Genomic DNA, 19,682 nt, shown 5'->3' on the forward strand with positions numbered 1-19,682 from the left:
TTCCCGTTCCCACTTTGTAGAACTGGATTGAATGAACTCAAGTGCAGCAAAGATCATTGATAATATCCACTTTGATATGTGAGGGTCTAAATTTAATTAAATTTAATATCGTTGAGCCCAACCCCATTGGGTCCTCGTCTTTGCAGTGTTTAAGATTGATTACACCATTTCAGATTCTCATTTATACTATCATTCATTCATTCATTTATTCACTATTTATTACAAGTAGTACATATACAAATACAAAGATGGACGCTGACATTATTGAGATCAAACCAGCCACCAAAGAGGACTTGGTTGTCGTTTGGGACATGATCAAGGAGCTCGCCGTCTATGAGAAGCTCATCCATATGGTTGGTATTGGAGTTTGATTGATTGAGTGTCCACAATCACATCCTTTCATACTTACATGACCCCAAACTGGAATGATCCCATCACTCAACACACAATCAATCAGGTCGTTGGATCAGTTGAACAACTGGAACAATGGGCATTTGGCGAAGAGAAGGTGATCTATGTGTTTGTTGGATGGGTCAATGGACAGGTTGCTGGATACACTCTGCATTATCTCAACTTTAGCACATTCTTGTGTCGCCCAGGACTGTACATTGAGGACATCTACATCCGTCCTCAATACAGAGCAAAGGGCTTTGGCAAGAAGATGTTGCTGCATCTCTGCAAGATTGCTGCTGATCGCGGATATGGACGTGTCGAGTGGCAGGTCCTCGATTGGAACACACCCAGCATCAACTTCTACGAGTCACTTGGCGCCAAGCCCATGAAGGAATGGATCCAGTACCGTCTGGTTGGCGATCAGATCACCAAGCATGCCGAGGACTTCACCAAGATGAAGTGCTAATGAGCACATACTCTCTCATCATTGTTTTAATACATTGTGCCGCCGCCGCTACACATATTTATTCATTCCATTCCTCAAATGTATCGCTCAGACAACCTCTGCTCGACCAAGTTCATCAAGTTGTAGCGAATGTTTTGGAATCGTTCCAGGATGCGATGGAATCCCTCGCGACGCAGGATCAACAAGCGCGTGGGACACTCTTCGGACGAAGCGCGCGCGGAGCATGTGCGTGGCAGACTGAGTATCAGCGAGATCTCACCAAAGCACTCCCCTGTCGACAGGGTCTTGAAGTCCTTGCCAGCTTTGGACAGCGTGACTGCGCCCTCCTTGATGATGAACATCGTGTCGTTGGTCGCACCACTATCGTCCTCGCGGATGATGCTGGCGCCATCCTCAAACACAACCTCCGAGTCGATGGCGGCGGCAAAGTAGTCGATCTGTTCCTTGGTCAGGTTGAGTTGGGAGAATGGGAATGTTTTGGAGAAGACGGCAGTGAGGAAGGGCGAATACAAGCCGATGCGCTCCAGGTCCAGCGATAGCAGGCGTGCCACATCGCCTTGATGAATCCTCAAAAAGTCCTCGTAGGTGATGGACAACAATGTCATGTCCGTGCGGGCAATGATCGTGGCGCTACGTTTGGCGCGTATTTGTTGTTCCTGGCGGTGGCCACCCCACAGCGCATTCTCGCCAAAAGTGTCGCCAGTGTAGAAGCTGCCAACGAGTTGATCGCCAGTTCCTGGCGTGGCCACGCTGTTGGCAGCCTCTGTGCCGGGTTGCAATGCATCGGCAGTGCCACTCTCGACGATGTAGCATCTGTTGCACTCCTCACCCACGCGGATGATGGTGGCGCCAGCCGCCACCTTGAGCTCCTCCATCGCGTAAAACACTCGGTGAATCATTGCAGGCGGAATGTTGCGGAAGAAGAATGAGTTGCACAGCATCTGGAAGCGGCGCACAGCCTTGCTGTAGCCCTCGTTGTAGTCACCGATGGGCACGGTCATCGTGTGTTGCAGGCCCACCTCAGGGATGCGCAGACCGACTAGTGGCACAACTGTGCCATCAGCGCGAGTAATGGACTCTGGCAGCTTGGATGTGTGAACGACTAACAACTTGCGTTTGGTTGATTCCGGTAGATTGTTGAGCGCCTCGGCCGTTGTGTGGATGGGAGGTACACCGCACTCATGTATGATTATATCAGCGTCAAACACAAACAGGCGGAGACTGGACTCGCGCAGACTGTTGATGACACCCTGCGCAGCCAGCTTGCTCAGCGACTCGGGACAATACTGCGTGTCGGCTGAGTAGGCGATCGTGCGACTGTGTAGACGCACCTTGAATCGTATGGTCGGGATTGTGTGGTAGCTGTAGTCGAATTCAAAGTCGGCGCCCTGGATACGGATCACCTCGCCAATGGGCACGGGCACCCAATTGTAGTAGTCACTGATACGTTCGATGCCCGTGAGTGCGCGAGCCTTGCGCATATAGCTCTCGTGGATTGTTTTGGTCGTGTACAAGGTCATCTTGATGCCCTGCACCAGCTTCTCAAGCAGTCCGCTGTCGTGATCCGAGTGGCAATGAGTAAGGATCACGTGCTCGACAAACTGGCCTGCCAAGCCATGGCGACGAAGGTAGTCTGCTGTGCCAGTGGGTGGGTCGACCAAGATGCCATTGCCATTGACCCATAGGATGAATCCAGTTGTCTGGCCATGTGGGTCGAAGCCATGACTTGTGCCCAAGAATGTGATGCCGAATGATGGCGGGACGAATGTCGCCAGACTCGTGTTTGACGCGCTAGCCATCGTCTGTATCTTGTTTGCAGGGTGTGTGAGAGAGATTGGAGGAGGGACGACGGGTGAGTTGGCATGGCCAAGACGAGGCGGTGCGGATGGAGCGAGGGTCGAGTCGACGATTCCACGAAGAGTTCCCTCCTCAAAGAAACAGATTAGTCCATTGCGGTTCTCTATCGTGACACTCGCCATCTTGTCGGGGTCGGCCACGCTGGGCAGCTCGATGACCACCTGATGTCGTGCGCCGTTGTTGTACGGCTTGAAGATGACAAAGTCTTCAATAGGTGCCTCCTGGCCATACTTGGTGTAGGCGAGCGTCGCTCGCTCGGCTGGGAAGTCCACGCGATAGCCTTGAAGTCTTCGTCGCTCAGATATTTCCTCGTTGATGTAGAGCTGGTCGGGGTCGGGTCCAAACATTGACTCCTTGAAGATAGCACGCACACGCGCCAGTTGCTCCTCGTAGGCAACCATTACAACGCGACGCATGGGGTTGGACGCTGCCTTCTTGATGAAGAAGTTGAAGAAGACGGGGAACTCGACCTCAGAGTACGACACACCATTGGAGCTGAGCAAGTGCGGCAGCACGTACACCTGGGGCACAGCGACTTGCTGCTTCATCGACGTCTTGATGGTCTCGGGCGGCACGCCCACCTGGATCGGTCCCACACTACTCTCGTACAAGTAGCTACCCTCTTCTTTTGGTCGCACAGTCGTCTCGCTGTAGCAGGGCTCAAATGGTGAGCTGCCTGTGGCGCGTTTACAGTCGCGCAGGTAGTCAATGAGTGGCCGCAGATGAGCGGTTATCAGGTCCATCTCAAGACCGGCTGTCAGGTTGAGGTTGCTCAGTGTCTGGGGTTGCTTGCTGCGTGGCGACTCGACAAACACCAGCGAGTTGAGGTCTGCGGTCACTTGATCGCTGTAGGCCACGTCGCCATAGGCTGTGCGCAGGGAGGCCATCATATCGCCAGCCAGGCGCAAGGCCTTCTTCATACATGCGAACAGACCATTGTAGTTGACGGTGCCGATGGCGTCAATCGCTGCAAACTCTGCGATCAGGTGGTCGCAATTATCGATGTTGCCCGTGAATGGGTGGGCGATCAACACCTGAGAGACGCTGTCGACCAGTGATTCAGAGTAGAGACCAGTGACCTTAGTCTTTAGTGCAATGAGTGCAAGTATATACTTGGCCAACTCTGTGTGGAATGTACATCCTGATGGTGTCTTTGATGTGTTGTTCTGTGGCTGATCAAGCCAACTCAACAACTTTGAGAACCTAATATGGAAGCCAAAGGTTGAGAAGAACTTTTGTAATCTGTTGATATATGATTGAGTTAGTGTGATCGGGGCTTAGGCCTTGAGGCCTCAAGAGAGTACTCACTGTTGAAGGTAAAGGAAGGAGGACATTGTATATGTATGTATATGTATATAAGTATAATTATTAGTTTACAAATGACTTCAAACCATTGAAAGGAGCTGATATTAATAGGTGATCATTTTGACCCCAGGGGTTTGAGATCGATCAGCAGTGTGATCATGATAACCCCCACAATGGAAATAAAGTCCTAAAAAGGTAATTGTACTGATTAGGAATTAATCATAATTCCCTGGGGGCATCTGTTCATCTTGAACAGATATAAATATATAATATATTATTTAGAAAGACGTTAGAATTGTGTTTACAATTTGGGAGAACCAAAGGTCCCCATTCATTCATTCTTTGATTGATTGATTGATGGGGAAGGTGTGATCGATGGAGTGCCTGGGGAGTATGATCAACATTGAGACAGATCAGTTGAGTATCGCCATGTTGTGGTGGTGCGCCTAAGATTGGCCTTGGACAGTGTCCATTTGATTCCAACAATGTCCACCAATGCATATAGTGATCCAAGGAACAACATAAACTGTTGTTCACACTTATAATCAATTGATCCATACAAGTTAATATATTGTACCGTGGACAATATATTGGTGACCTTGGCCGAATATATAATATAGGTCATTATCTACATGTAATCATCATGTTAGTATTCTTGGTACCAGCATGTGATTGGATGGTATACATACTGGGAAGTAGTCATCAGCGCCCAATCCTCCACACTTTGATGCGTAGATATCCGAGAACACCTTCCATGTATCAAGTATACATTGAAGCATGTCATCCGGTGCTGTATATCTTGCGATATTCTGGAGAACTATTTTTGATTGAGTAAGTATGAGTTAGTATGTGGGTGATTGGAATAGTTCCAAGGACAATCATACCTTCAACTGCCCTCTGCCATCTATCTTGTGGAATATACTTTGGCTTGATCTCCAACTCCTTTAGCAATATGTCCTCATAGCCAGGTATTCTCTTCCTCATATTCAACGCCATCTCATATTGTACATTAATATTTGAAATCTGGAACAAGCTGGATTGATAGATTGATTGATTGATGGAGTTAGTACTTCATTGATCATAGATGATATTCCGTGGACAACATACAATGGATGGAGCTTGACCATAATATCCTTCTTAACCATAGCGAAACCTAGCTCACTGCTACCTCTTCGTTGGATCGTGCCACTTCCCTCCTTCTTCTTGTGCTCCTCTTGGATGACGCGGAGAACACCTTCAACTGATGACTTGAGGATGGTACATCGATGACATGGATCACTCGTTCCGAGAAGGAAGCTAAAGTTGCAGTCGCATAACTTTAGTCGTGCCGTGAACTCCTTGAGGTATCGCATCAACTCTCCGAGTGTGGCCATCTCAACACTGCGTGTCTTGTAGAATTGATTGAGTGAGTGATTGTCCACGAGACGCTGGTGTCGACTCTCCAGCAGGTTGAGATGGTCCTTGAGCGTGCCCAGCTGTCGTCGACTCCTCTTGATCAACGCCTTCATCTCGTGCTTCTTCTGCTTGATGTCCTCCAGCATCACCGTGGCCAGATGGCTGTAGTTGTCGGTGACATAGACCTCGGGCAGCTGGTCCAGGTATACAAACACCTGCTCAATCAACGCGCTAACAATACTGTTGTCACTATTCATACGAGAGTAGTGCGAGCGTAGCAGACCCTTGAGGTCGGTGGACGACATGCTGCACTCGGTCCGATTGAACTCGGTGAACAGACGGATCAGTGTATCCTTGCACTCCTTGAGCGGGTGGATCAGCTCGTCGGGCAGCGGCTCCTGGGCCTGGACGGACGCATCAATCTTGTACGAGGCCATGGTCAGCTTGGGTTTGGGAGTGATGTTGACCTCGATCAATTGTGCTACGGCTTTGGGCGCCATCATTGGCAACTTCTCAATCTTCTCCAATCTCTCGCGAAGTTGCAGACTAGCAAAGTCGTCGTGAGCGTGTGACAACAGGTCGTTGATGAGTGTGCGCAGCTCACGGTTCGAGATGAGCATCTTGAGCTGAGCTTCGCTCTGCGAGTCAGACTCCATCGCGCCCGAGAAGTATGAGTCGATGTCTACCACATCGACCACCTCGTCGAACAGGTCTTGGAGTTTGGCGCGCAGGTTGAACTCCTTGTCCAGTGCGTCGGGGATGTCGGCCGGGAACTCGACATAGTTGTTGAGCTGGCGTGCCAACACATTAAGGTTGTTGCGCGTGGACATCTGGCGGATGTACTGTCCGGTCATGAACGTGACATTGTTGGTCTTGACAAGCTGGTTGGATATGTAGGCCGCGAAGATCACCTGGGACACGACTGAGCTGATTGAGGGGACGACATATGCCTCTCCCACGACCTGGCTGTTGCTGGCCATCTGTAGATTGTACATCTTCTTGGCGTACCATTTGAGAGCGTAGGGGATGAGGTACGAACGATTGAGTATCTCGTTGAGCAGGGTGGCTGTGGAGCGCATGAGGTACTCTTGGCGGAAGATCTTGCTGTGGTTCTCAGTCATGTTGATGGTCTTGGACTGGCGACAGACAATACTATTGGCGTCGTCATTGGGCTCCATGGACGCGGTTGGGTTCTGTGTGATGCATGCGATGAATGGTTTGATCGCCGAGATGAATGACTTGCCCGCGGCATTGGACAGGTAGGCGGCAAGCAAGCATCCAGAGAACAGCTCGTATGTGGCGTTGAACTTATCGGGCTCTGAGCTAGAGGCCTCGGCTTCCATCACCTTATCAATGAGGTTGAGCAAAAGACGCTCATCACACTCTGTCAAACATGAACCAAACAGACATTCGGTGATGAAGTGTGCAAGACTAGACTGGCTATTGTGGCGGCCCAATAACTTTCCATTCTGGAGCAACTTTGTGATGATATCCGGTTTGGTACGCAGTAGGTAGATCAGTCGCTCAACAGTCTCATAAGAGGCGACCATTATAGGGCTAGCTTCATCTGGCTCACCGTATCCATTGTCATGATGGTCATGGTCATTGTTGTTGTTGTTGTTGTTGTTGTTGTTGTTGTTGTTGTTGTTTGGGTCATTGGACGGGGAAGAGGAATAAGAGGACGAGGACGAGGATGAGTGCTCCCTAACCTGCATCTCTTTGATTGATAATGACATTGCATTGATTTGATTGACAATGTCTTTGGTGGACTCTTTGAGGTACTTGAGTCCGGCCATTTTGAATCCGGTCTCAATCTCATGTGCCTCATCCTTGAACTTATTCAGCACCATAATCCACTTTGAGTTATTGGACACTGCAATGGACAACGACAAGCTGTTCCGATGAAGCTCGGGCTTTGACGAGCTTTTCCAGGATCCAGACTTCATCTTGATTGAATGATTGAATGATTGAATGATTGAAAGATTGAATGTTTGTATTGGATGAAAGTACGTAAGTATGTAAGTTATATTAGTTGTAGTTGTAGGGTAGGAGAATGAGTTGGGAATGATGATGATGGACTCACATTGCTTGGTTTGTGGAGTGACCCTTGCTTATCGTGATGCAAGGGTTGTTCCAAAAAGGATGGCCATCCAGCCACGGGTCTGAGTTTAAGCGCACATCTCACAAACTCTCATCCATCTTGGGCACAACTCGAGTTCAACAATAGAACTGAGTTGAATGAAGAATCGATCAATGTTTGTGTGTGTGTGAATCAGAATGAATGAGTGAGTGTGTGAGTGATCATCTTGATTGGAGAGTGGTTGGTTGAATGCAAGGTCCAACAACCACACACTTTGCCGTGAGTTAAAGAGAGCCGACTTTGGACTAACCAACTCAGGGCCATCTTCATAAATAGCTCGCCAATGATGGGGCTTGTATTTAGTGTTTGTTGGGGTGATCAATGATCACAATCACACTGTTTCATCATTAAGAAGCAGTAACTAAGAGTGTGCGACTATTTGTGTTTGAAGTGATGAGATGGATGAATGAAATCGACATGAAAATGGTTGGATAAGATGAGGATTGGTTGGATGGTAGGTTGGAGTTAAGTACTATTATACTCATAGTGTAGACGATGATGATATAACATCCTATTGGTTGATCTAGGAGTTAGTAAGGTAGCACTCCACTCCCTCCCACTGCCTCCCCCTCTGCATCACCAAACATTGTTGTTGACATCATCGATCCAAACTCAGGAACCTGAGTTGAGTTGATTGAGTTGAGTTTATTGAATATTTGTATAATTATTATTATAACTCGATACCTAGATTATTGTTCAGTTAGAATATCAGGTGCATGATATAGATTGGAGGCAAAGATATTGAACTGAGTCCTTGTAGAATCCTTGTCCAACACATTGTCCAAATCAATAAATATTCTAATGAGTTGAATGATTGACATAAAGTTTGGAACACCTGCTCTATGTACAAGGTATAATGTGACCTTAAGTGAATGATAATTGTTAGTAAAATAAACAAACAAATAATATTAATTCATAACAAATATATATATACTTACTGGAAGTACTGTATCCGTTCCACCAAAATCACCATACTTGTGTAAGTATACTGATCCAAGTACATCCTTGAATTGTAATATACACTTGAGCATATCCAATGGATCAGTATATTTAGGTAACTTCCTCAAAACTATAACATTGATTGAATATATTGTGTCAATAATCAACTTAATTAAATAAATTATAATGTTATATACATACGATCAACGGCATGTTGCCATCTATCTTCTGGAATTAGGTTGCGCTTCACATTCTTAAATAGGAATTGTTCGGCTTGAGTCTCACTAATATTGGTCAACTGGAGGAAGTGCACTCTACATTCCTGTTTGGGTATTGAGAAGAATCTAAATGTTCCAAATATTAATATTAATAATAATTATTAGTTTGGAATTAATATACATACATTCTGTTGAATCTTGCTTTGACCACAGTCCTTATTGAGTCATTGGCCATATAGGCATACTTCTTGTTCTCTACCAAATCCTTCATCCTTTCCAGACAGAACGATTGAAGGTCCTCGGTAAGCTTCCTCATCTTTGAGCATGGATCACATGCTCCTGGGTATTCGGCAAATCCAACTAGGTAGTCAACGGAACATTGGCATGGTGTATTTTTGAGTATCTCTTCGTAGCCATGGTCGAAACCATTCATGGTGGTGTTGTAATCTTGATCGTTGAATAGTATGGTCAAGAGATTATTGGTGACCATCTTCTCATACTTGTCCATTTGTGATTTATGACATCGTACCAATGATTGAACGTTGGAACAAATATCCAAAGTCTCATGGATCTTCGTCATGATTGAGAGTGAGAGTAGTGCACCATAGTCGTTGCCATCACCAGCCGTCTTGACGGCCAACTGGTCTAGTGCTTCATTGATGGCATTTGAGTGGGCGGCAATGTGATCATTTAGGCCTTTGTAATAATGAACAAACTCTCGCCAAGTGGTTGTTGATGCCAGGAAACACATGGGTGCTTGCTGGGCACTGCTGATCAACTTGAACAAGCCCAAAAGGAGTCTCTCACATTCTATGAACTCTGGTGAACTGCATGTAGAAGGAAGTCCATTGTTGTTGTTCTTGGCGTTGTTCTTGTTGTTCTTGTTGTTGTTGTTGTTATTGTTGTTGGAAGTAGTGGTACTTCTACCTGATTGATTGTCGGCTTTGTAGGGATCGGATGACACATTGAAGTAGAGGTCCTTTGGAATAGTACCATGGGTGATCAGCAATGATGTTGCCAAGCGTAGTGGCTCGACTTCGGCATTGGCGTGAGTATCTTGAGGACGGACATGTAGTGCATTCATCAAGTACATCAACTCCTTATTGTTGATCATTGATCTGAGTTCAATATCGGTGTTGTTGTTGTTGTTTGGGCTATAATCAGGCATTGTTGAGGCATCGTCCACAGGCAGTAGACCGGCACAGAACATGTCCAACTTGGCCTCTAGACCATACTTCTCCTCCAAGTTGAAGGGTATCTTCTTGGGTACTGTAACATATGTGATCATGGTCTTGATGAACTTGTCCATATTCCAATTGTGATTGATCAATGATTTGAACTTGTCCAAACAATTTGGAATGTAGTAACCAAAGATCACTTGAGCGACCAGGTCCCTGATCATGGCCTTGCCACCTCTGCTCGTACCTTGATTGAGTAGGTAGCACTGTTTGATGTAATACCTTAGTACCTCTGGCAGGCATGTTTGGGTACTTATAATCTGGCAGATATAGCTGACTGCGGTAGACATGTGGGGCAGGTCAGACTTGCCATTATTTGGCAATACCGTGGTGTTGATGAGATGGATTGAGATCAGGCACTCTTTGGGTACGATTGAGAGCATGGCTGAGAGTAGTTTGATTGAGAAGGACTGGCCAATGGTGAATGATCCTTTGGTGTGATCGTGCAATGTCATCTCCCTCTCGATAACAAGACGCAATAGATGTTTGGAATGAGTCTGGTCGAGATCCCAGCGATTGGACATGAATATTCTGTGGATGATAATGAAGGCTATATACAACTCATCAGGGTTATTGGCACGGCATAACAATATATTTGAATGTTGGAGTAGGTCCACAAGCAGACTTGGTTGGAAACGAAGTAGTGATACGAGGAGTTGGGCACAAGTCTCGGCTGGTGGAATGTTGGAGTTGGATTTGGCTGGGGTGGCGGCCGTTGTAGATGTTGTTGTTGTTATTGTTGTGTTTGCAGGAGTACACTCTGGAGGTGCGTTGGTACAGGTCACCTTCAACATTTGGTCTGCCTTCTTCTTCAAATCATCCATTGTTATACGAGGCAATTGATCAGTACTGGCAGACATTGCCAAGTAATCAATGAATGCTTGCACAGGTGAATTATGTTTCTTATCCATACTTATAATATAGTTATTATTACAAATGATTGATTGATTGATTGAGTGATGGAGTGAGCCAATGGATGTAATGTTTAAATGATTGATTGTATGGATGAATGGTTGTTTAAATGTGCGAATGAATGAACAGTGATTGATCCACAATCACCTCTTATGAAAGGGGGAAGATGGACAGTAACATCAAGTCAAGGATCATGATTCGAATATTGATTTGAGTTGTTGTGTATAATGAACAAGTGGAAACTGGAGTTTCAAGTTGCCAACTTGACTTTGAAAGTTATGTTGTTGAGTTGTTAGTGTGTTGTGTGTTTGTTTGATCAAAGTGTGATGAGTTGTGTTGGATTAGACTTGAGTTCACATCTTTGACCATCACTCTCAGATTGAGAGGCCTGGGAAGTAACCCAGTCTGTCTCATATGTAACTTCTAAGTTGATATATAAATGATGATCATTTATATATCTCTTTGTAATTGTATAAATTGATATGTCAACAAACAATTACCTTCCTTCTGTGAAGTTTGTTGGACAAAGGTTGGGTCAAGTTATGGGTTTCATTAGAACAAACAAACAAACAAAACAAATAAGTGGGGATGATGGATCAAACCCACTCTTTGATCTACCCTTCACTCTCACACACAATCATTCATTCATTCAATCAACCAATCAATCATTCAATTGTGTGTACATAGTTTGTAATATATTATAGCTATATATTATTTATCATTCAAATAAACAATTAAAGGAATACATTCAAATATGTTTAATATCAAGATATTGTAAGTTTCAAATGATGTCAACAACAGAGAGAGATCTACAACAGCGGCGATGATCATGATCAATGATTGTTAGTGGACTTGGACTTTGACTTGACTAGGATGTAGATGTTGACACTTTCATTCGTTCATTCATTCATTCATATGAATATATAGTGATAAGAATAAGACATTCAAGCCAAAGAAGGGCTTTAGCAAAGGAACCAAGAGACATGATCTTCATAGACACGCAAAGGCAACACTGGGCAGTGGCAACTTGAGACTTGCTGTCGCCTTGCCAGAGAGAGAGGACTTGAATGAGTGGTTGGCTGTAAACAGTATGTTATCAATTGATCAATAACAACAAGTAGAATGAAGATATACTAATGACTATAAATTGTAGCCGTTGACTTTTTTAATCAGATCAACTTGCTCTATGGAAGCATCACTGAGTTCTGTACACCAAAGACATGCGAGGTGATGTCTGCTGGACCAAAGTACGAGTACTTGTGGGCCGATGGAGAGTCTGTCAAGAAGCCAATCAAGGTGTCTGCTCCAGAATACGTCGAGTATCTTATGACCTGGGTTCAGAACATTCTCGACGACGAGACTATCTTCCCATCGAGAGTTGGTAAGTGTCCTGTCTACAAGTGATGATTCATCATCACGATCAATATTAACATGTCCTCTCTCTCACCATCTCCCTCACCTGCTCACTCAATCACTCAATCAGACGTTCAATTCCCCAAGAACTTCCAGACTATCGTCAAGAACATATTCAAGAGACTGTTTAGAGTGTACGGACACATCTACTACAGCCACTTCCCAAAGATTGTATCACTAGGAGAGGAGGCTCACCTCAACACCTGCTTCAAACACTTTTACTTCTTCATCGTGGAGTTCAACCTGGTCGACAAGAAGGAGATGCTACCTCTCCAAGATCTGATTGATAACTTGACAAAGACCAACAACTAATCATTCAATCATTCATTCATTCTTTCAGCGCGGAATCAATCATTCAATCATTCATTCAAACAGTTAAGCGAACAGCATCCATTCTCATTATATATCATTCATCAACATTCATCATCTACACTATCCATTCGCCTTGCGATCTCAAGGTCGACACAAAGCAAACTTGGAGATAGGTATTGCCAACACGACCACGACCAACGACCACAACAACACAATGACATTGTACAACATAACTTGAACCAAAGGCACACCAAATAAACTCAAACGACTACCTCGTCTACAAATACGAATGCGAACGAATGAATAATATTACAACAACAATGACGACAGGACACGAGAGCTATGAATATGACATGTGCGAGTCTCACAACAAGCGGAGGGAGTTCATATGTCTAGATTGTAATGAGTTGGTCTGCAAGCTGTGTCTGAGTGCTTCGCATAAGAAACATGATGTTGAGAGCGCAGATCACATCAGGGAATTGGCAGAACAACGTCAGTACAATGATGTCACTGTGGCCAGGTTGAGACTACTCTGGAGCACTCTTCAAAGATTGGCAACAACACATAAGAGTCTGAAAGATACATCCAAGTCTGTGACCGAGTCATTCAAACTATTTCACCAGATGCTCATTGCCGAGGAGCACAGATCCAATGCGCCAATCATTGACCGACTACAACAGACTACAACGAGCATACGAGACATTGTCAAGGAGATCAAGAGCATCAACAACCTGTTCAGACCGTCAACCGAGGATAACACACTGTACAACGACAGTTATGCCGACGGCAGCGAGGAGGATGACATGGTTCATACGATCGCCTCTTGCTCATCGATGGATCAGTATATTGAGAGGTCATTCCCGGCTCCATCATCAGGCCAGTCTGTTGCTGTGGATGGCTTGATTGCGTCGAGCTCAGACACTCAAGTGTTGACAATGATGCAGAACATCCTCTCCTTCGATGTTGAAGGTGTCCACGCGAGATAGTAGCTCTTCATCGAGTTCACCCCCCACCAAGTAGATGAGTAGGTTGCCATCATAGATTGCTGATTTGTTGATACCTCCGCCATAATTGTAGTCCATTGGACTGTGATGCCATTGTTTGTCCGCCAATGAGTATCGACTATATGATCTGGCGTCTTTTCCTGTGCCAAACACATAGACGTTGCCTCGGGCATACACTGGGAACAAAGAGGTGTTGGTCTCTGGTATGACGGTGCCATTCGACCTTTTCAGTTGGAAACATGAGATTGTATCCTCTCTTCCAGGTACCGTCACTTCATGTGCCTATGACTGTCGTGACAAGTTGTACGTGGTGTCCGCACTATCTTTTGGTAAAGTGAAGTTCACTTGTTTATCATTGTCGACCGAGACCATTGCGGACCTTGTTTCGCCACCTAGAGACGCGATCGACAAGAACAATCTGGTACTCTCACCGACAGAGAAAGATACTCTCTATTTACTCAGAGGACACAATCACAGCTACCGATACTCAATCACCAACCAAAAATGGACCAAGATCACAAACAACGACAACAACAACATCAAACAGAAGGTAGAACCCTACATTCGTGTGAAGGGCTCTTGTGTCCTGTCAGACAAGCGTCGTCATTCTCGCAGACCGGTCTCCAATCCAATAAACCCAACAAACGATGATTGACCAAACGAAGAAAAGAAAGATTGAATGATTGATTGAAAGAAGGCCATTGTGGCACAACAACAATGTTTATTATTACTGTTGCACCGACAACATCGTAACTCTTGTAAGAACAATGAACGTATGCTTACTTGAGGGGGATGAAACGGGAAGAGTGAGTAGCACCGATACCTGGACGACCGTGCATAACTGTCTTGTAGGTGAGGGAGAACTCACCGAGGTAGTGACCGATCATCTCTGGCTTGATCTCGACCTGGTTGTACTGCTTTCCGTTGTAGATACCAACGACGGATCCGATCATCTCTGGGACGATCAAGATGTTACGAGCGTGGGTCTTGACCAACTTTGGCTTGTCACCAGCTTGGGAAACTCCGGCTTTCTACAACATTGGTTGTAATCAAAAGACAAAGCAACACAAGTGAAGGTGATTGATTGATTGTGATTGATGTTGATGAGGCATCAAGGTGATGATGGATGAGGTTGGTTAGAATACAGCACACCAAGGAGAATGAAGTAGTGTGGAAGATGATTGAACATCTTTTAAGGTATTGGATGTTTGGATACTTACGGCCTTTCTGCACTTCTTGAGGAAAGAGACGTGCTTGATTGGGGTGTCGCGGTTAAGCTTTCTGCGCTGACGGCAACGGAAGATCTTGGCCAACTGCTGCTCCTTAAGGTCCAACAGGGACTCCAACGCAATTCCGTTGTAGGTGAACTTCTTGAAGGTTCTCTTCTTAACTTGGGTCTATAGTTGGTGTTGATATGATGACTATTGTCAGGATACTGTCATCCCTGGAGGATTGATCATTGATTGCATAGAGATACATACATCGGCCATCTTTAGAGTAGTTGATTCGAGAAAAAGGACGAACTCAATGCGAAACAAGTGAGCTTACATAGCTTGGGGTGTGGCTCGTCTCTCGCTCATTCTGTAAAAACTATCATAAATCAAAATAAAATTGAAATTAATCACTTCTCAACTTGTGTAACGTTATACTTTTGATCACTTGGTCAATTAAACAATTAATAACAATCAATGGATATTAAGAAAAATTAATATAATAATAATAATAATATATATTGGATATTGATTATTATTATCTGTTAAAAATAAAATAATTATAAATAAATGATTGAGTGATCCATATTTGGATATATATATTTATTAATAATTGATGGTTGATTTATTGGGATAATTTGGAATGATTGATTTATGGAAGATAGGGTCTGAGTAGATCATGATGCTCTTGACTTACAAACTTTGACACTTCGAGTGCAAGTTGAGTCCTCTCTCTTTCAATGACAGAAATACTTGGTTTATATAGTGATAGTTGATCTTTGATATATTTGATCCTGTCTTCCAACCAATGTCTAACATCCTTATCTTGTATTCTCCATATTGCCAACTCACATTGCATCATTGAGTCGTCCAATTCAGGTCTATCACTCCTGTTGCTGGTCCTTCCAATAATGGGATATCTCTTTGCCAAAATATATATTAATAATATAACTTCAACAATAAAGAATATAGTCATATAATATAATAATTGATCAAACATTATTAATTAATTAATTGATGATAGATCGAATAATATTTGTTTGTTTGTTTCTGAGTGGAACACTTAGAATATTCTGAGTGGATATATATAAATAGTTAATAATAAAGGGTTTCATTTTGACTAACCCTTGACATCCTTGAATAGGCATCCACTCATATCTTTCATGGGGGATTAATGTAGGACCTACCTCTGATCAATTAATCAGGACCACGAAAAGTCTCCAAACACAACAAAAACAAGCAATCTTTTTCACAAAGCACACTACGTAGGCAATGACATCTTGGAAATCCAAGTGCAGTCAAGTTCAAAGTTCAACAATGTCGTTGGACCAATAATAATAATCAAAGAGGTTCCGGAGAATGGAAGTATTGATCATTAGTTGACAGTCATTTACTTTAATAATCAAAAGTGTTTGTATCTCTTTTGATGGCCATGTCACTACCAATGCATGATCAGGACATCAGATCCTCAGGATGTCCAGGATGCTTTACTCGACCTCTAAGAATATACGCTCGTTCGTTGTCCTTGTTTGGTTGGTTGTTTGATTGACCAATTGGGATACACCTCATTGACTGTGGACTGGTTGCGAGGAATAGAAAGTTCTGCCTCCACCATGCATCGTAGTGTCGACGTTGTCATATTGTTGTCCATGATGATGATGTTCATCCTGTCGTTGTTGTCGTTGTTGACGTGTCGAATCATCCATCATTGCTACAAGGCTTGTTTGAGCTAAAATGAGCATCTCCTGTAGTTGCTCTTGACTGAACACATTGTACCATTTGAATCGTTCGTCTGCCAATAGATTGCATAACTTTGAACTCTTCTTGATGTGTCCAGTGCCCACCAACACCTGATGCAGTGAGAAGAACAATGCAGGAATACAATGAACTCTAAGTGCATGTATCTGTCTCTCATTCTCATCTGGGTTCTCTGTAAATGTGATTGGTTGTGATTGTGTTAGACGCGGCCGGCCCTGCGAAGGAGTGACGTGTGGATACACATACCAAAGACACCATCTTGTGCATGCTCAGGACATAACCAAGTCTGTTTCAATATCTTGAATGTAGACTCAATGGCATCCTTGCCATACATCATATTGTTCTGGTTCCATTGTCCATACTCCTCCTCAATCTCCTTCTTTCTCCTCTCAAGGTCCAACTTCTGAGCGTATGATTCCTTGCCAGTCCTGTAATGTACATCGCGATTGGTAAGTAATCTCATCAAAGAGTGGAGGATGATGATGATGGACAACTTACAGCCTGAAGTAGAGTGTCGTCTGCTTGGGCCTCTTGGAGTAGTTATGCGCCCATAGTCCAATGCGCCTGGTAGCCTCAAGGTATTGTGCCCAGTTTGTAAACTCCTTGAGTATGTCCACGGTCTCGCTCTCTGAACGTGTGCTCTCTGCTTGTGAGATGGCCACTGTGTTCTTGGGCAGTGCATCTAGCAGTTGTTGCGCGGCGTCGCTCTTTCCATCGGAAACAAACTCGCGAATGAGCAAATTGGACTTGAACACGGCCTCGATACGTTGCTGAGGGTTGAAGCAAAGCCATGCGATGGCGTCGATCTTGGCAACGTCGGCTGGTGTCGTGCTTGATGACGAGCGTGCAGAGACGCCTCTGTTCTGTGCCGTAATGTTGTTGACCACTGTCTGAGTGATGACGTCCGTGTCCAACTTGAACTTCTCGGCCTGCTTCAAACAGGTTTGTCGTTCCTCTTGCTCAGTGATGCCCTCCAAGAACTTGGAGTATATCTTGATTCTTTGTACATTGCTGCCCAAGAATGATGTGTACAGCGCTACCAAGTCGTTCTAGAATTTGTTGTGATTGTTAGTGAATGGTTGGAGCTGGATGGGCAGGGCGTGACATACTCTTTGAGTGTCAATCAGATGACTGATGTATGAGTATATGATGATGTTCTCTGGTGCCTTCTCGTCCTCGATCACTTGGTAGTTTGGTGCGCGGAACCTGTAGAACAGGATCAGGGACACTGCCAGGCGAAGGAACTCGGGTGTTTGCTTGCCTCTGAGGTAGTGATTGATTGAGTGAGTAAGATGTTTGATCGTGGGCCAAGGCCACATTACTCCATGGTCGAACTTACGTCTTGATCAGCTCGATAAGAGATTGAAGGAGTGTTTGATAGTCATTCGAGATGACTCTGTCTTGAATGATGTGATATGGCTCGATTGATTGGTTCATGATCTCGGTTGGTGAGTTTGTTCGCAGGATGTGCAGTAAGTCCTTGGCCGTGTAGTTGGTGGAGAGTGATGCGGGGATTGCAGCAGCATCCTCCTCGGATGTGGGCGGCGTCGGGATCGAGCGCAGCATTTCATTGAGCTTCTCATCGATGAGAACGCGTGTGTATGTCCAGAGGTAGTCGTTCCAGTCCTTGCAGGCCACCAACGCGTTGCCAATGTTGCCTGCCAGCAGGCCGTATATCGCGCGCTCGTGCTCGTTGTGTGTGTTGTTCGACAGCTGCAGACAGGTCGATCGCCACAGGTTGCGGAAGGGGTTGCCCACCTCCATCTCGCCGGCAAACTTGGCGTCGCCAATGAGCGTCTGTGCGCGCCAATGCTGTCCGACGTGCGCGCAGAACTGCACGGCCAACTCGCGGTTGCCCGAGCGTATGATCGACCACAGCGTCGCCAAGAACTGATTGTCGTCCTTCTGATCGGTGAGGTCCAGCTTGAGGTTGGTGCGCTGTGGTGCATCGGGATCCAGCTGCTTGATCAAGCCTGATGACTGATTGCCCATTCTAAGACGCTCGAGTGTTTTGCTCCAACATACTGGCTCGTCGCTGTACTTGATCGTTGAGGCCATCTCCTCCAACCAATTCAACACGATGATGTTCTCACGCATATAGTAATCCTTCTTAATGATCATATTCACGACATCGACCTGTGTTGAGGCCTCTGTATCCATGGTTATATCTTCCTGATCCATCTCCTTTGGACTAATTGATTGATTGAATGCATTAGTATCTCCGTCGATGTGATTGATAAATCATGGTATGCTGGATACATACTAGTCCACATCTCTGTCTTGGTAGAGACGACACAGGATCTCCCATGTGTCCTTCTCTTTCTGATATAGTGCGGCCAGACGTTCAGTCTCCTTCTTGTTGGGGAGGAAGTAATGACTCTCGAGCTCATGATTGAGTAGTGCCAGTCTATGAGCGAGGCAGGTAGTGTTAACAATGTGCCCGCCTGATGATCGATCGCAAGTAGTACTACTCACTTTGAGGCGCAGTACGACCTGAGTTCCATGGCGATGGACATGTAGTCGAGTTGATTGCGAGTGACTTGTCCTTCGACAATGTCGTAGAGAATGTGATCGTCGGTCTTGTTCTGGGTCATCAGTCTGAAGTTCTCCAGTTGCTCATTGTTTGTGTTGACATCGATGTCTTCCAAGCCTGTTGGCGTGGCCAAATCCGTCTGTTGTTGTTGTTGTGTAGCAAACATTGATCGTGACGCTGTACCAGTTGTTAATGGACTCCTCATCGATGAGTTAAGTATGCTACTAAAGTTGATCTCATCGTCTGGTAGCATATCTAGTAGGATGTTAGTGAGTGGCTGATTGATTGAGCGAGTGAAGATGTGTGAGCTCATACTTATGTCAAAGTCATCATCATCGATATCATCATTAATATGTGATGGCATATGATCATTGTTGTTATTAGCTGATGTTGTTGTTGTGCCCCATATTGAACCTGTATAGTTGTTATCATTATAATCAAACATTGATGATGACTGTTGTTGTTGGTTATTGTTGTTCAATGTTGGATCATTGTTGTTGTCCTTGTCACTCCAGCCAAAGCCTTTGAATGACATTGTATCTGTTTATATATATCTGTCTTGCCTATCTGTTTGAACAAAGTGAAGTT

The 19,682-nt window shown here is 44.8% G+C and overlaps 10 protein-coding genes across 10 annotated transcripts; 5 read left to right on the forward strand and 5 right to left on the reverse strand.

Moving 5' to 3' along the window:
- Positions 1-248: 248 nt before the first annotated feature.
- On the forward strand, positions 249-859 carry SAMD00019534_075730 (hypothetical protein; the record flags this gene model as incomplete). The annotated part of the gene is made up of 2 exons (XM_012897270.1): positions 249-353; positions 458-859. The coding sequence occupies 2 exons, from the start codon at positions 249-251 to the stop codon at positions 857-859; spliced, it is 507 nt and encodes a 168-aa protein (XP_012752724.1).
- Positions 860-933: 74 nt separating this feature from the next.
- On the reverse strand, positions 934-4,050 carry SAMD00019534_075740 (hypothetical protein; the record flags this gene model as incomplete). Its single annotated transcript, XM_012897271.1, has 2 exons — positions 934-3,958; positions 4,025-4,050. 2 exons carry the CDS (start codon positions 4,048-4,050, stop codon positions 934-936), a joined length of 3,051 nt encoding a protein of 1,016 aa, XP_012752725.1.
- Positions 4,051-4,418: 368 nt separating this feature from the next.
- Positions 4,419-7,362, reverse strand: SAMD00019534_075750 (hypothetical protein; the record flags this gene model as incomplete). The annotated part of the gene is made up of 4 exons (XM_012897272.1): positions 4,419-4,649; positions 4,711-4,838; positions 4,906-5,054; positions 5,129-7,362. 4 exons carry the CDS (start codon positions 7,360-7,362, stop codon positions 4,419-4,421), a joined length of 2,742 nt encoding a protein of 913 aa, XP_012752726.1.
- An 883-nt stretch (positions 7,363-8,245) lies between these two features.
- Positions 8,246-10,475, reverse strand: SAMD00019534_075760 (hypothetical protein; the record flags this gene model as incomplete). Its single annotated transcript, XM_012897273.1, has 4 exons — positions 8,246-8,419; positions 8,495-8,625; positions 8,697-8,839; positions 8,899-10,475. The coding sequence occupies 4 exons, from the start codon at positions 10,473-10,475 to the stop codon at positions 8,246-8,248; spliced, it is 2,025 nt and encodes a 674-aa protein (XP_012752727.1).
- A 157-nt stretch (positions 10,476-10,632) lies between these two features.
- SAMD00019534_075770 (hypothetical protein) lies at positions 10,633-10,794 on the forward strand (the record flags this gene model as incomplete). The annotated part of the gene is made up of 1 exon (XM_012897274.1): positions 10,633-10,794. One exon carries the CDS (start codon positions 10,633-10,635, stop codon positions 10,792-10,794), a length of 162 nt encoding a protein of 53 aa, XP_012752728.1.
- An 823-nt stretch (positions 10,795-11,617) lies between these two features.
- SAMD00019534_075780 (hypothetical protein) lies at positions 11,618-12,588 on the forward strand (the record flags this gene model as incomplete). Its single annotated transcript, XM_012897275.1, has 4 exons — positions 11,618-11,637; positions 11,791-11,951; positions 12,017-12,244; positions 12,347-12,588. The coding sequence occupies 4 exons, from the start codon at positions 11,618-11,620 to the stop codon at positions 12,586-12,588; spliced, it is 651 nt and encodes a 216-aa protein (XP_012752729.1).
- A 320-nt stretch (positions 12,589-12,908) lies between these two features.
- On the forward strand, positions 12,909-13,574 carry SAMD00019534_075790 (hypothetical protein; the record flags this gene model as incomplete). The annotated part of the gene is made up of 1 exon (XM_012897276.1): positions 12,909-13,574. One exon carries the CDS (start codon positions 12,909-12,911, stop codon positions 13,572-13,574), a length of 666 nt encoding a protein of 221 aa, XP_012752730.1.
- A 223-nt stretch (positions 13,575-13,797) lies between these two features.
- SAMD00019534_075800 (hypothetical protein) lies at positions 13,798-14,247 on the forward strand (the record flags this gene model as incomplete). The annotated part of the gene is made up of 1 exon (XM_012897277.1): positions 13,798-14,247. One exon carries the CDS (start codon positions 13,798-13,800, stop codon positions 14,245-14,247), a length of 450 nt encoding a protein of 149 aa, XP_012752731.1.
- A 124-nt stretch (positions 14,248-14,371) lies between these two features.
- Positions 14,372-15,082, reverse strand: SAMD00019534_075810 (hypothetical protein; the record flags this gene model as incomplete). The annotated part of the gene is made up of 3 exons (XM_012897278.1): positions 14,372-14,623; positions 14,813-14,989; positions 15,074-15,082. 3 exons carry the CDS (start codon positions 15,080-15,082, stop codon positions 14,372-14,374), a joined length of 438 nt encoding a protein of 145 aa, XP_012752732.1.
- Positions 15,083-16,368: 1,286 nt separating this feature from the next.
- Positions 16,369-19,629, reverse strand: SAMD00019534_075820 (hypothetical protein; the record flags this gene model as incomplete). The annotated part of the gene is made up of 8 exons (XM_012897279.1): positions 16,369-16,733; positions 16,808-16,989; positions 17,060-17,610; positions 17,671-17,824; positions 17,901-18,752; positions 18,825-18,968; positions 19,037-19,349; positions 19,410-19,629. 8 exons carry the CDS (start codon positions 19,627-19,629, stop codon positions 16,369-16,371), a joined length of 2,781 nt encoding a protein of 926 aa, XP_012752733.1.
- Positions 19,630-19,682: the final 53 nt, after the last annotated feature.

This window comes from Acytostelium subglobosum (genome assembly GCF_000787575.1).
Source record: "Acytostelium subglobosum LB1 DNA, scaffold: scaffold15, whole genome shotgun sequence".
In the NCBI taxonomy this organism is placed as follows: Eukaryota; Evosea; class Eumycetozoa; order Acytosteliales; family Acytosteliaceae; genus Acytostelium; species Acytostelium subglobosum.